The sequence below is a fragment of the Podarcis gaigeae genome, assembly GCF_964106915.1.
Source record: "Podarcis gaigeae genome assembly, chromosome: 10".
Lineage (NCBI taxonomy): Eukaryota > Metazoa > Chordata > Lepidosauria > Squamata > Lacertidae > Podarcis > Podarcis gaigeae.
Genome location: NC_139686.1, coordinates 67,842,280 through 67,857,296, shown reverse-complemented (window position 1 = coordinate 67,857,296; position 15,017 = coordinate 67,842,280). Strand labels below are relative to the sequence as shown.

Sequence of the window (15,017 nt, the reverse complement as noted above, 5' to 3'; positions counted from 1 at the left end):
AGGTCCGTATAGTTAAAGCTATGGTTTTCCCAGTAGTGATGTGAGAGCTGGACCATAAAGAAGGCTGAGTGCCGAAGAATTGATGCTTTTGAATTATGGTGCTGGAGGAGACTCTTGAGAGTCCCATGGACTGCAAGAAGATCAAACCTATCCACTCTTAAAGGAAATCAGCCCTGAGTGCTCCCTGGAAGGACAGATCCTGAAGCTGAGGCGCCAATACTTTGGCCACCTCATGAGAAGAGAAGACTCCCTGGAAAAGACCCTGATGTGGGGAAAGATGGAGGGCACAAGGAGAAGGGGGCGACAGAGGATGAGATCGTTGGACAGTGTTCTCGAAGCTACCACCATGAGTTTGACTAAACTGCGGGAGGCAGTGGAAGACAGGAGTGCCTGGCGTGCTCTGGTCCATGGGGTCACGAAGAGTCGGACACGACTAAACGACTAAACAACAACAACATGCCATTAATTTGTGCTAAAAGAGTGAATTGTCCTAAATTGCTAATATGCTGTTGAGCTTATGTCCAGCCTGCAGGCATCTGATTGGCCACTGTGAGAACAGATGCAGTACTAGATGGGCCAGTGGTCTGATCCAGCAGGATCCTCTTGTGTGGTAATTTACTTTTTTAAAAAGGAAATAATAATATGCTTTAAAGTCATTCCTAGATGAAAATTTTAAATAGTTTCCTGCTGCCACCTAGTGTGTGAGAAGAAAACTATCCTTAAGTTTCTAAATAACAGTGTAGCACAGGCAACCCCAAATTCGTCCCTCCAGATGTTTTGGGACTACAATTCCCATCATCCCTGACCACTGGTCCTGTTAGCTAGGGATGATAGGAGTTGTAGTCCCAAAACATCTGGAGGGCCGAGGCTGGGGGTGCCTGGTGTAGCAGCAAAGCACCATATACTGTAGTGTACCTCATCCCTGCAAAGTACCGACCCCCATAAAGGTCAAGGACTAGCACAGAAAATCACACAACATCACTTAAGATGTTATAATTATACAATTTATAAACTGTTCATCATTACAAAGCGGTCGTGGAAAGCTCTTTGTTCATTTACAGTTATATTGTTAGATCATTAGACTCATTAACTTTTGCAAATAGCGTATTTATTTGACTGCTGCATAATCTCATCTTTGATAGCTGTGACTTGATCTTCCAGTTGTCTCAGCTGATCAGCCTTGTTTTGTTTAATCCGGTTCAGCTCCTGTATCTTATTTTCCAAATCTGAAATTAAAAAAAAGAAAACTTCAGGTGGTTACGCATAATTAAGTAAGTAAAACCCTTGTAAATCACTGCCCCCCCAAAAAACTGTGAGTTTCCAAACTTTCTTCTTTGAAATACCTCTTTTTCATTTTGGCTTGGCAGTCAAGGAACCTCTGCTGCCATCTTGCAATTCAGACATCGGATATGGGCCTTTAAATCTCCCGGTGCAAGGAGGGAGGTGGAATAATGCAGCTATAGTTCCTTTTCATTTCGCAGTCCTGTCTTCCACACCCGCTTCCCTCCCGTGGTTAGCCAATGGCCCATCTAGTCCAGCATTGTGTTCTTACAGTGGCCAACCAGGTGCCCTAGGGCAGTGTTTCCCAACCTTGGGCCTCCATCTGTTTTTGGACTACAACTCCCATCAACCTTAGCTAGCAAGACCAGTGGTCAGGGATGATGGGAATTGTAGTCCGAAAACAGCTGGAGGCCCAAGGTTGGGAAACACTGCCCTAGGGGAGCCAGAGGCCTCAGCACATATAGGTCCTGATATGTGCAGGTGATCCAGTGTATGGCCCAAGGGGTGCAGTAATAATAATAATAATAATAATAATAATAATAATAATAATAATAATAATTTATTATTTATACCCCACCCATCTGGCTGGGTTTCCCCAGCCACTCTGGGCGACTTCCAAGAAAACACTAAAATACAATAACCTATTAAACATTAAAAGCTCCCCTAAACAGTGCTGCCTTTAGTAAGTGTCAGGAGCTCAGCCTACACTCGAGTAGGACTATGGTAGAGACACATGCCTGACTGGCATGTTCTCTCCCTCCTGGTCTTTCGTTCGGGAGCTTCAAAAGCTTTCTTCAGCCCGAACATCACAGCGACCGATGCCAACAGACATTGGCACACTTAGGGATCCGCAGAGTTTGCACAGTTGCGTTAACAGACCTCAGCAACTCAGCATTTTGGCTAATCTACTTTATTTACATATAAACACACAAGGAACACTGCAACATGGCTCCCTCTCTAGCATCAGACAGCAAAGAGAGAAAGGACAAAGGACAATAGTCCCACTTCACAGAACACAGTAACACAAATACCTTGTCTCCGTCACTTCCCACTCCGTGGAGTCAAAACATATACCGTCATGTGATAGACAAAAATCCCATGACTGCAATCATGGAGCAGGAATTCTAACAGTAAGTACAGTGGTACTTTGGTTTACGAACTTAATCCGTTCCGGAAGTCCATTCTTAAACCAAAGGGTTCTTAAACCAAGGTGTGCTTTCCCATAGCAGCGGGGGACTCAATTTACAAATGGAACACACTCAACAGGAAGCGGAACATGTTCTGCTTACAAGGCATCACAAACTTAATCCAAGTTGTTCATAAACTAAGCTGTTCTTAAACCAAGGTACCACTGTAATTGGCTTTCTCCACTGAGCCACTATTTGGTACCTGGCTTGTATTGGTGTATTTCAATATATCGCACAAGCATGGAATCTCCCTACCCCTGACCCAAAACATTCCCTGTGGCCGTGTATTGTAGGAAAAGACCAGTGGTGGAAGACAAACTATATTCTGTGATGTTTTTGCATCATTACTGATATTCTCATTGAGGGACCCCCGATAATTCACTGAGGAACATGCAAGAATAATTGAATGGGTATGTAAATGCAATATATATACCTGCTATTCTTTTCATTTTCTTTTCAGTCTCTTTAGCCAGTTTCTCAGCCTCATTTTTCAACCGATTCAGTTTCTCTAAGGTTTCCAAAGGAAGGCCTTTGGCTTTGAGCTTTTCTTGTAAACCGGCATATTCTTTTTTAAGATTAGCAAATTCCTGTAACGACAATATTTCCCAATGAAAAGTGTTGTTGTTTTTTATACCTCTGCTACGAAATTTAGTTATCTGGGTTTGCTTGCTTGCTTTTTAAAGGTTTAATCAAGTAACAATTTTTATGGCCAAAAAGTAAACATTGTCACTGAAGAAAAAAATAGCACTATGGAAGAAAAATAAACATACTATTTCTGGCAGTAAAAAAAATAAATAAATCTCAATAAGTAATCCAACATGTTAAGAAAGAGGGAGAGTCCAACTATCCTATTTGACTTTCACCGTCAGACTTCATTAATGCTGTTATTATACATACATTCAAAACAAAAAACAAAACAGAATACTCTTCTGGCTTTTATTTTGTGAATTCCAACACAGAGAGTAAAGATCTCAGGTCAATCAGAATCTGAATGAAATTAAAGTGGATTAATGGCACACAGCTAACATTTTGTTCTTGCAGGGGTCCTGGCTTGCTTGCAAGGCCCGTGGCAGATGTAGATTCTCTTCCTTTCCTGTTCTCTGCCACGATGATAACAGGTTGAAATTATTACAGCATGTGATTGGTTGTACTCTACTCAAATATGGTATCCCGGCTTTTTCACTTATTTCTTTCCACTAGGGATTATACAAGGGATGCTTGAGCCAATGGTACATTTGCCTACTTCATGAATTGATTAAAATAATTTATTTGCAACAAACCAAAATGGTGTTAGAGATAGGACAATATATTGGCTTAAGGCCAATTGAGATGTCAATCCCCACCCACATTTTAGCCGCAAAATGAGCCCCTCCATTTGATATGTCATGATATGGAAGATTCTAGTCAATCCCATACTGAGACAATGCTTGTGTTGAACTCGTGATATCAGAAATTTGCAAGAGGTTGAGGTCATTAATTTTTAAAATTTCCTTCAGCCTAGGTTTGCTGGTAATCTGGATATAGAGCAATTCAGTGCCTTTAAGTATAGCATTTCTCTCTGTGTGTTTTTTTTTACACAGTTGCCAGTGTGAAGAACACAATTTTGGGTGTTCTTTAGGTGGGATTCTCAGAACAGAAAGGTAAAGGTAAAGGGACCCCTGACCATTAGGTCCAGTCGCGGATGACTCTGGGATTGCGGCGCTCATCTCGCTTTATTGGCCGAGGGAGCCGGCGTACAGCTTCCGGGTCATGTGGCCAGCATGACTAACCAGAGCAGTGCACAGAAACACCGTTTACCTTCCCGCTGGAGCGGTACCTATTTATGTACTTGCACTTTGACGTGCTTTCAAACTGCTAGGTTGGCAGGAGCAGGGACCGAGTAACAGGAGCTCACCCCGCCGCGGGATTCGAACTGCCGACCTTCTGATCGACAAGTCCTAGGCTCTGTGGTTTAACCCACAGCACCACCCGCGTCCCTCTAATAACATAAAACCTGCATAAATTGTGAGCTTACAGCATTACCTTATTAGTTGCTAGAGCTTGATTCTGTGCTTTTTCAGCCTCTGATTTAGCATTGGTGACTTGGCTCCTGCTCATCTGCAGTTTTGTCTTCAAGGAAGCGATTTCATCTTCCAGCTCTGACTGCTTTTCTGAAAAGTCCACTAATTCATCATCCATCTTGTCCATGTGGTTCGCAGCCTGCAGAAGAATCATCATATAATCAATGGGATACTTCTAACTCATTACCCAACAAGACAATTTTAGAGGAGACCAATTGAAATCAATGGGCTTAAGTTACTTAGGCCCAGTGATTTTAATGGGTCTGGCTCCTTCAGATCCACAAAACAGACTAAGCAAGGATTCCATAGCTATAATCTAGTGTGGATGAGAGGTACATTGTTTAAATAGCAAATCAAGTTAGCAAGTTAATAAATAAATTAACAGGGCATGGGGGATGTATCATAAAAGCTGGCATGCTTTTTAAAAAATGCATTTTAAAATTGTTATAACCCAACCTGGTACCTGCTGGTGAAGGGTTTTTAAAATACAAAAATCACAGATTTGTGTAGAAATGGGATAGAACAGACTTATGGAGGAGCACATATAAAACTGTCCTGGTATAAAAAATTATTTTCATCTGTCAGCACCAGTTTGGGAAGGAACATTGTTATCTAAGCAACTCGTTCCACCAGGCTATTCCCACCCACCTGACTGATATGGCCCACAAAGTTGAGACAGGAATATGCTCCAAAATGGGGATGGTAGGGCTTAATCAACAGGAGCCATGTGGGAGTTGGTGCCTGGTCCACCCCACTACCATGCTGAAGTTCAAAGTTCAGAGAAATAACTGTGATGAAAGGGAGTCTTTTGAAAGCGGAAAATACTTGGCAGCTTCATCCTGCCCTCCCCCCTTTAAGACAGAAATATGTGAAAACACGTGGCAAAAAGAACAAGAGCAATTTTGTTATTTGTAGAAGCTGATAGGAATACACTGATGCAATACATCTTATTAAAAAGATTATTAAACTTTATTATTATTATTATTAAACTTATTAAAAAGAAAAACCCACAGACTGCTTTGATAATGGGTTGAAGCCAACTGAATGAAGAACTGGAAGCCTAAGAAAATAAATGTTAGTGAAATTCTCTTGTTGGCACATTCTCTTACTCGCTTTTGAAAAGTCTGTGATGAAAGTTAACTGTAACTGTACAGAGGATACCTTTGCGGTTTTTGTTTTGGTTTCTTCTATTGTTCCATTTAACTTTGCAAAGTCATCCTTGGTTTGCCGTTGAATATTTTCAATGTCTTTCAAGCGGCTTATCAATTCATCAGATGTTGGGAGACCTTTTGCTACTTTCCTAAGTAATAAAAAAACCCAGATCTTCAGAAGTATAAAAACGGCACTGAGATATAGATAGACGGTTAGATATAGATATGCAAAACACACACACACACACACACACACACACACACACACACACACACACACGGAGCTCTAACAAACAATAGGTTTTTGCCCCAAGGAGCTTACAATAAAAATAGAGGATGAAAGAGAGAGGCAAGAACATTAGTATAAGAGTATATTTATAGAATGTTTAGATGATTTAGTTCACATTGGTCTACCCATTGTGGGGCTGAAAATGCACTTCAGAATGTAAAACAAAGGCAGACAGATATACAATTTTCTATGATTTAGGGATAGTTTCCAAATCACAAACACAACACAATGGTCCAAAAGTTAGCCAAAGGCTACCTGAGAGATTGTTAGGGGTGGCATGAATGCTGTTCTACTGACTGGGTCATAAGCGCAGCATTTATGTCCATGAAGGACCACACAATATACCAGTGGAAAACTCGCTGGAGTACATGTACCACTGGTGGTAGGGCCCAAAGCAGGGAGTTCCATGTGCATGTTGAGGGCGCAGGATGGGGCTCCCTTGGATTTACAGGATCCAAAACACTCTTGTTCCTCTGATATTCCCGTGAATCAGAACTGAGAGTATATTAGGCCTGGAGCTGGCATAGCTAATTTCCCTCCCATTACAGTCAATGGGGACGTGGAATGGGAAAAGGGGCAAGTAAGAAAAAGCCACTCCTTTGTTATGTACTGAGTTGAATAGGATCCAAAATGCAGCAGGCTGATTGGTCCTAGAACAATAGGATTCAGAATGAAGCAGTCTGATTGGTCCTAGAACAATGCAGCAGTATGATTGGTCTGCAGGAGCCACCCAATCCAGCTCCAGATGGAAGTGAATCCACAACCTGATTGGCCTACAGGAGAATTCCGGAATTAGCCAATCACGTGCAGCCCATTGTGTAAATAATGTATATAAAGCAGATACTTTGGGGGAACTTTCATTCCTCCTCACCACTATGAGCTGAATAAAGAGCATGAAATCCACTCTTGACTTTGAGTATATCTCATCCTTCATCTCCGATTCAGCCTGGAAGCAGTCAGCATGGCTTAGCGTAGCAGTTGCTCAGTCACATCCAATCTCTCCCACCCAATGGCAGGACTGTAAAGGAAGACAATCTTGTACTTACTCAGCTTCTTGTGCTTTCGCCAATAGTCCCTGGGCCTCTTCCATTTGCTCACTTAACCCATTCACCTCTGTCGGGGAGACCTCGCAGTGTGCCATGAGGCTCTTGAGTTTCTCGAGCACCATGCTTAGCTCTTTGGGAGACCGTGGCAACTGGAGGCCCAGGACATAGTTTGCAACTTTCTCTATGTCTTCTGGTGGGGCACTCTCCTCTTGGAAAAGTGGAGAAAGAACAGTTTAAGTCCCAATATCCTTGGTCTAACATATAATATGAATATACAGATATATCTTGGGAGAAAAGCAATGACAAACCTAGACATAATCTTAAAAAGCAGAGACATCACCTTGCCAACAAAGGTCCGTATAGTTAAAGCTATGGTTTTCCCAGTAGTGACGTATGGAAGTGAGAGCTGGACCATAAAGAAGGACAAAGAATTGATGCTTTTGAATTATGGTGCTGGAGGAGACTCTTGAGAGTCCCATGGACTGCAAGAAGATCAAACCATTCTGAAGGAAATCAGCCCTGAGTGCTCACTGGAAGGACAGATCCTGAAGCTGAGGCTCCAATACTTTGGCCACCTCATGAGAAGAGAAGACTCCCTGGAAAAGACCCTGATGTTGGGAAAGATGGAGGGCACAAGGAGAAGGGGACGACGGAGGACGAGATGGTTGGACAGTGTTCTCGAAGCCACCAGCATGAGTTTGCCCAAACTGCGGGAGGCAGTGGAAGACAGGAGTGCCTGGCGTGCTCTGGTCCATGGGGTCACGAAGAGTCGGACACGACTAAACGACTAAACAACAACAACAGATATATCTAAGACAGGTGGATCAAAAAATGGGTTTCGAGCATACTTGCCTAAGAGAAAGTTCTTCAATCTCTTGATGAGCTCTTTGATGCTTTCTCTTTCCCTTTCTATTTGATCTTTATTTTTCTCCAGCTCTTCAGCCATCAGCGAAGCTTTCTTTTTGGTATCCCCAGTCATTTTCCTTATGCTTTCAATCTGTGAGTGTAGATAGATATGGAGACAGATATTTAAATAATGAACTGATCTCTTTTAAGTTTAACTTTCCCTGACAAAGCAAATTCATATTTCCTAAACCTGTTTCTACATCTCACACCCCTAACTGATAAGATGGTTCCATTGGGTGTAATAACGCCATTTGTTTTTGTAACTTCTGGGCCCATCTGAATCTGGAACTCTCTAAGCCATACTTAAGGAGCCTAAGGGTTGGGTCGTTCATTCATTTTTATTTGTATGCCATTTTCCCACAAAAAACAACCATGCTCAGAAGCGGCTTACAACAAAGAAATAGATGCATTTCAAACACTACAAAAACAAAGTAAGATAGCAAAACGAAAATGTAGTAACATACAAAAACCTACATTTCAATACTGTAGATATAATAAGATACTGGCATATCTTGGGGAAAATTAGAATTTTGTAAAAACCTTTCGTAGCTCAAATGTGCTATGTTCAATAAGTTTACATTGAAACACACAAGATTGCTGTTACATGTGGTACCTTCTCTTCAGATCCTTGCATTTGGTTGGTCAAGTTATTTAACAACAGGACTGTCTGACGTCCTTCTCTGATAGCATTTGTAGAAAGAGGGAGTGCTCCATTACAGTTTGGGCCGCCACAATGTCTGTTTCCCTGGCTATCTCGGCATAAAGCCCCACCACAATCTGATACACTGCAAGGAATGTTTCCTGGTAACCCACATATCTGCATCGAAACAAATGTACTGGTTGAAGGAAGCAATAATACAACATGATATTAATGAAATATGCTAGAAGAGAGCTCGAAAACATTACATTTGTATGCTCTTCATCTACCTCAGAAAGGTGAAATATGAAGCCTTCTTTTAAATTAATGGTTTTTCAAAAACTTTCCACCTTGAGAGAACCCTCCCCACATTGATTTGCAAAGCAAATTAGGTGGATTAGTTAAGGCTGCCTTATGTCAGGATTTTCCACGATCTTCAAAGGCATTTGAAGATGTCTGGGTGGGAAGTTCCGCAAGGCGGCGCTTTGTCCTGGATCTTAGACAAGTCAACAACAAAAATTGCATTTTTGTAGAAAAAAGCTCAACAACTTTCAGGGTGTGCACAGTGCACCAACTAGGCCTGTTGTGCCTCACTGTAATCTAATGTAAATTGAGGTTTGCTGTGCAGCTGCATTTTGCAAAAGGAAAGAGAAGAAGTGTCACATTTAACTTGGCCCCGAGAACACACTTTGGAACACAACCAAGTTTCCCCTGCAGCAGAAGCTGTATGATGGCAAACGCCCAGCGTTGTATCCATTGTAGACCCATTGAAGTTAACAGACATGACTAACTTACGACCATTCATTTCAATCGTTCTAGGACGAGTGTTGGCTACAACCCATAGGCCCGGATTCAACTAACCTAGCATGCTAGCGGAAGCCAGTGCAACAGGGCTTTCCCTTTCCCCTTCTCCCCACTGTCTGCTCCCCACACCTCTCCCCAATCTGCTCTGGGGGGCCAGGAGAACCCGCAGAAGAGTGCATTGGTAGAGGGGAGAGGTGATAATTCAGTTTTGCAAGCAGAAATGTTTGCACTGACAGAACAATCGGAAGACTGTGATGTTGAATTCCTCCCAAAGTCTCTAAGGACAGCATTACTAATGTTTCTAATGAGGAACCCTTAAAAAAGTTTCTATGGCACTCCAGAACACTGGATGCAATGATAAAAGCATTTTCTTCTCTTGCAGACGTTAAACCCTGTTCACACCAGACATGCATTCCCAGTAGTAACTGTGAAGAAGCATGTTTCTTATTTACACATTTCAATATGAACCACATTTACTACAGAATATGACTTGTTGGGGTTTAACGGGGCTCACTTTCAAGCAAAAATGCAGAGTTCTGTCGCTTACAGGTTGGCTTTCTTTGTTTCCACAATTTATGCCCCTCTTTATCGGGTCAAAGCCTTCCAAACTGGCTAAGAACATCTATTTTTTCAGGGCAATTTACACAGTAAAACAAATACATATGATGTCTCACCAGCCATGCTGTGATGGCTGAATTATTCTTTATGAGCAGTAAAGTTATATGCAAGGAACTAATACTTACCTTTTCATTTAGATGTTGAATATCTGAAGTGTTGAACAACTTCAGCTGCCCCAATGCAGCTCTTTCTTTTGAAACTAGATCATCTAACATGTGAAATGTATTGCTCCTGGTTCTTCCTCCGTGTGTCAGGACAGACTTTGAGCCACTGATTCTCTCTCCGGCCGACAACATTATTTGGTAATAGTTATTTATTTTGTTGAGGGAATCTGAATCAAATGACAACGTTACTTTGCCTTGTTTCACTTCATATATTGAAGATGGGACCCACTGAAATAAATGCGCTCTCCTCTTTGAGATCCCAACTCAGGGTGTGTGAGGTGTCACTGAAGGTAGTAGCTGTTGCCAGAATCATGGTATGTGAGGAGGGAGTTTAAACCCTTTCCTCCTCTATCACAGGTCTGATGAAAATCATCCAGCCCCTACCAAAAGCTGCTATCAGCCCTGGGATGGAAGTTTGCACTGGCACTCATGGAAATACTTCTGGGGTAATAGCTTCAGAGAGATAATTCTCCCAATATTGTGGTGGGAGGAGGAAAGAGTTAATCCACTTTCCCTTGCACCATGGTTCTGACAAAAAAGGGGTCCTACAATAGCCATGTAGGATGCGGGTGGCGCTGTGGGTTAAACTACAGCGCCTAGGGCTTGCTGATCAGAAGGTCAGTGGTTCGAATCCCTGCAACGGGTGAGCTCCCGTTCCTCGGTCCCTGCTCCTGCCAACCTAGCAGTTTGAAAGCACGTCAAAGTGCAAGTAGATAAATAGGTACCGCTCCAGCGGGAAGGTAAACGGCATTTCCATGCGCTGCTCTGGTTCGCCAGAAGCCGCTTAGTCATGCTGGCCACATGACCTGGAAGCTGTATGCCGGCTCCCTCGGCCAGTAAAGCGAGATGAGCGCCGCAACCCCAGAGTCGGTCACAGCTGGACCTAATGGTCAGGGGTCCCTTTATAATAGCCATTGAGAGCGAAGCACACACATATGCTTTTGTACACTTTATCTGCTTAAAACATAGCTAGGTCATGCTTCTCTCCCCCCCCCCCGCAATTCAGAGACAAATGCATCAAAACATAATATTTAAATTAAATTAAAAAATGACAGGGTAGATTGTGTACACTGCTTCCGAAGCTGGTGGTGGATGCAAAGTATACGGGAGTGTGTACACAGCCATGCACACACTTCAAGTGATGCATTCAAACTAGATGCATTTAACACATATGTAGGCAAACTAAGGGCCAGCAGCCGGATCCAGCCAGCCCAATCGCTTTCTCTATCCGGCCTATGGACGGTCCAGGAGTAAGCATGTTTTTACATGAGTAGAATGTGTCCTTTTATTTAAAATGCATCTCTGGGTTATTTATGGGGCACAGGAATTCGTTCATTCCCCCCCCCCCAATGACCCCTGATTTAGCATTTAGTTTATACAGTAGTCAAACATAGAAACACAGAGCAGTGTTTGTATCCATGCCTGGTGCCGCACTCACGGTGAAACAGAATTTGATGTGCATGATCATCACACGTCTTTCCCACTTCTGTGGGAATGACAGAATAATCTGAGTCTCTTATTTGCTCTCGACCAAAACTCTTCAGGGGAAACTGAAGCTTACATGAGCCCCCCCCCCAAAAAAATCCAGCTGTGGTCAAGTGGAATACACCCAGAGCTGCGGACTTCTTTTGCTTTAAAAGGAATTCACTTGCAATGAAGGATGCAGTCCAGTGCCCAGTTTCCTAGAAGGAACCCACACTGAACACAGTGGGTCCTAAGGTAAAGGTAAAGGGACCCTGGACCGTTAGGTCCAGTCGCGGACGACTCTGGGGTTGCGGTGCTCATCTCGCTTTACTGGCCGAGGAAGCCGGCGTACAGCTTCCGGGTCATGTGGCCAGCATGACTAAGCCGCTTCTGGCGAACCAGAGCAGAGCACGGAGACGCCATTTTCCTTCCCGCTGGAGCGTACCTATTTATCTACTTGCACTTTGTGCTTTTGAACTGCTAGGTTGGCAGGAGCAGGGACTGAGCAATGGGAGCTCATCCTGTTGTGGGGATTCGAACCGCCGACCTTCTGATCAGCAAGCCCTAGGCTCTGTGGTTTAACCCACAGCGCCACCCGCGTCCCATATGCAGTGGGTCCTACTTCTAAGTAACTATGCATATGATTGCTTTGCTGGCTCCTCCTTTGCTCCTCAGTTAAATGGGTTTGCAAAGGACCAAACTGGATTGACGTTAATTGCATGACTGCAATTAACATGCACGTTAAAAAAGAAAATAGATGAAACATGAGCTGCCGAAGGGCCTGAGAGTTCCTGGGATCACAGGACTCAGGCAGGGGAAATGGTGACTTCTCAGATTTAGCTTGCTTTCTGAAACAATGCAACATCGTTAAATTTGGAATGACTGAAACTATATCGCTATGGGACGGTCAAGCTGCTCAAGAGGACTAGTAACTGAGTTTTCACTTTGATAAATTAAGTGCTTCAATTTAAATATAAATTCTGAAGGTCTGAAACCACTGCACTACAAGGGGTTGTGGTGATGCTCCCCCCACCCCCATGTAATTTAATAAAGTTTAATTATTGGCCCTTCCTACCGTGGAGGTCCATGTAATGATTCCTTTGATGCAGCTCAGACCTCTTTTGCAGGGTTTCAGACAGATGGTCAGCATCTTTCCTAATGCCTTCTATCATACTGTTGAGGTCAGGGTACTGATCCAGAAAGTCAGGTTGCCGATACATTTCCGAAACCTTTTGTCTAAAAAGAACAACAACAGATCAGCAGCCACCTAAGATTTAGGGTAAGAACTACATTTTGCCTAAACGTAGCATCCTAACCTAGTACCCTAATGGGCTTTTACTACTCTTGACTATATTCCTGGGAAATCACAGCATCTTGAACCAACAGTTTTTGGACAGGATTCCTGCTTTGAGCCAGGGAGGCAGCTGCACTATGGCTTCCAAGCTCCCTTCAAACTCCTAAATTCTAAATTTTCTGTTGCTGAATCTAGATGCACATCACTTTAGTTTGTTTTGAGGAGTGGCATTCTTTTTTGTACTTTCTTTATTTGGCAGATTAAATATCTACATTGACATGGGTATGACATTAGGGATGGAAGCAACTGTCAGTTTCAGTCTTCTCAGTTTCTCATTTATCTTATCTTCTCATTTATCTTAAATTCAGCTCTCTACATTTCTGCAGCAATCTACGGTTTAAAAATAAATCCTTGTGAAACTTTTAGTGTTAATTTCTCTTAATAAACACATTCTTATATGCAGTTTTGACAGATGTGCAAATTTGTTGAGCAATTTCGCCTAATATGGTGCGCATGCATGTTATTTTCACGAATATATTCATTTTTAGGCACAATTTCCCCTAATATATGTATTGGTTGGAGAACTGCACCGCAAGATTCAGGAAAGCGCAAATTTCAAAGGATGGCCGTGTTTCAGTTTCTAGTATTGTTTTGGGAATTGAAAAATTTGATCGATTCAGCTTTAAATGCAAAAAACTGAATCGAGTTCCTCCTTTTTCCCTATTGCACATTCAATTTAAGCAATAGCTGTCTAATTCACTTTGGCAATATTTACAAGTGATGTATCCCAGACTAAGAAAATTCATAGCATCAGTTGGAAAGGCAGCACATGCTAAACGTAAAGGAAATGCCAGTTTGTGGCACCACAGCTACCCTAAGATTGGAGGCAAGCCCCAAATATTTATAGGTCTCTTTCTGGAAATGTGACATCCTCTGTTGACAGGTGGAATTAAAAGCAGCACTGGTGGGGCTGTGGGAACCCCGTAAAACTTTTATGTCAGTCTTCCACCATTTGATGTTCCAGGTAGACCACAAATGAATTGTTATTTCTGGAGCATCTTTCCTTCATTTTGTGAAAAATAATGTTTTTATTTATTTTACTCTTCTGGCTTTTGGGTCAGTCCTACCCCAGCTACAATGAACGTGAAAATACAACATTGACCCTGAAAAAGGTCATCTGAGGTTATTAGTTATCATGCCTACAGATGCTTAGCTCATGTCATGGCCCAGATGCATTCTGGGGAAATAAAAATGATGGCAAGTGCTGCAGCTGCTTTGCCCAGTGCTTTCGTCACAGCACTGGGCCAGCAAAGAAGTTTTTTAAATGTAAAGAAAAGACACTTTCACTTGCAGTGGGCCCTATGGGGCCTAGCATTTTAGCCTACCATATAAGGGATGCGGGTGGTGCTATGGTCTAAACCACAGAGCCTAGGGCTTGCTGATCAGAAGGTCAGCGGTTCAAATCCCCACGATGGGGTGAGCTCTCGTTGCTTGGTCCCTGCTCCTGCCAACCTAGCAGTTTGAAAGCACGTCAAACTGCAAGTAGATAAATAGGTACGGCTCCGGTGGGACGGTAAACAGTGTTTCTGTGCGCTGCTCTGGTTTGCCAGAAGTGGCTTAGTTAGTCATGCTGGCCACCTGACCCAGAAGCTGTACACCGGCTCCATCGGCCAGTAAAGCGAGATGAGCACCGCAACCCCAGAGTCGTCTGCAACTGGACCTAACAATCAGGGGTTCCTTTACCTTTACCTTACTGGGTGCTGTAAAGGTAAAGGACCCCTGACAGTTAAGTCCAGTCATGAACGACTCTGGGGTTGCAGTGCTCATCTCGCTTTACAGGCCAAGGGAGCTGGCGTTTGTCTGCAGACAGTGTTTCCGGGTCATGTGGCCAGCATAACTAAGCCGCTTCTGGCTCAATGGAACACCGAAACCAGAGCAGCACACGGAAACGCCGTTTACCTACCCGCTGGAGTGGTACCTATTTATCTACTTGCACTTTTTGGCGTGCTTTTGAACTGCTAGGTTAGCAGGAGCCGGGATCGAACTACGGGAGCTCACCCTGTCACGGGGATTCAGACTGCAAACCTTCTGATCAGCAAGCCCAAGAGGCTCAGTG

General features: G+C 43.1%; 2 protein-coding genes across 5 annotated transcripts in view; both read right to left on the bottom strand.

The window, feature by feature from the left end:
- Positions 1-15,017, bottom strand: part of LAMB1 (laminin subunit beta 1) — a 164,675-nt gene that overhangs the window by 73,974 nt on the left and 75,684 nt on the right. The gene's annotated exons all lie outside the window — the stretch shown is intronic.
- Positions 991-15,017, bottom strand: part of LAMB4 (laminin subunit beta 4) — a 66,301-nt gene continuing 52,274 nt past the window's right edge. For all 4 annotated transcript variants that reach the window (XM_083701264.1, XM_083701265.1, XM_083701263.1 and 1 more), the window contains 9 exons: positions 12,683-12,843; positions 10,105-10,310; positions 8,534-8,737; positions 7,867-8,011; positions 7,015-7,222; positions 5,690-5,828; positions 4,491-4,667; positions 2,902-3,055; positions 991-1,226 (listed from right to left, as the gene is read on the bottom strand). In XM_083701264.1, the coding sequence (XP_083557390.1) occupies positions 1,087-1,226; positions 2,902-3,055; positions 4,491-4,667; positions 5,690-5,828; positions 7,015-7,222; positions 7,867-8,011; positions 8,534-8,737; positions 10,105-10,310; positions 12,683-12,843 (1,534 nt within the window). In that variant the 3' untranslated portion in view covers positions 991-1,086. The remainder of the gene's footprint in view (positions 1,227-2,901; positions 3,056-4,490; positions 4,668-5,689; positions 5,829-7,014; positions 7,223-7,866; positions 8,012-8,533; positions 8,738-10,104; positions 10,311-12,682; positions 12,844-15,017) is intronic.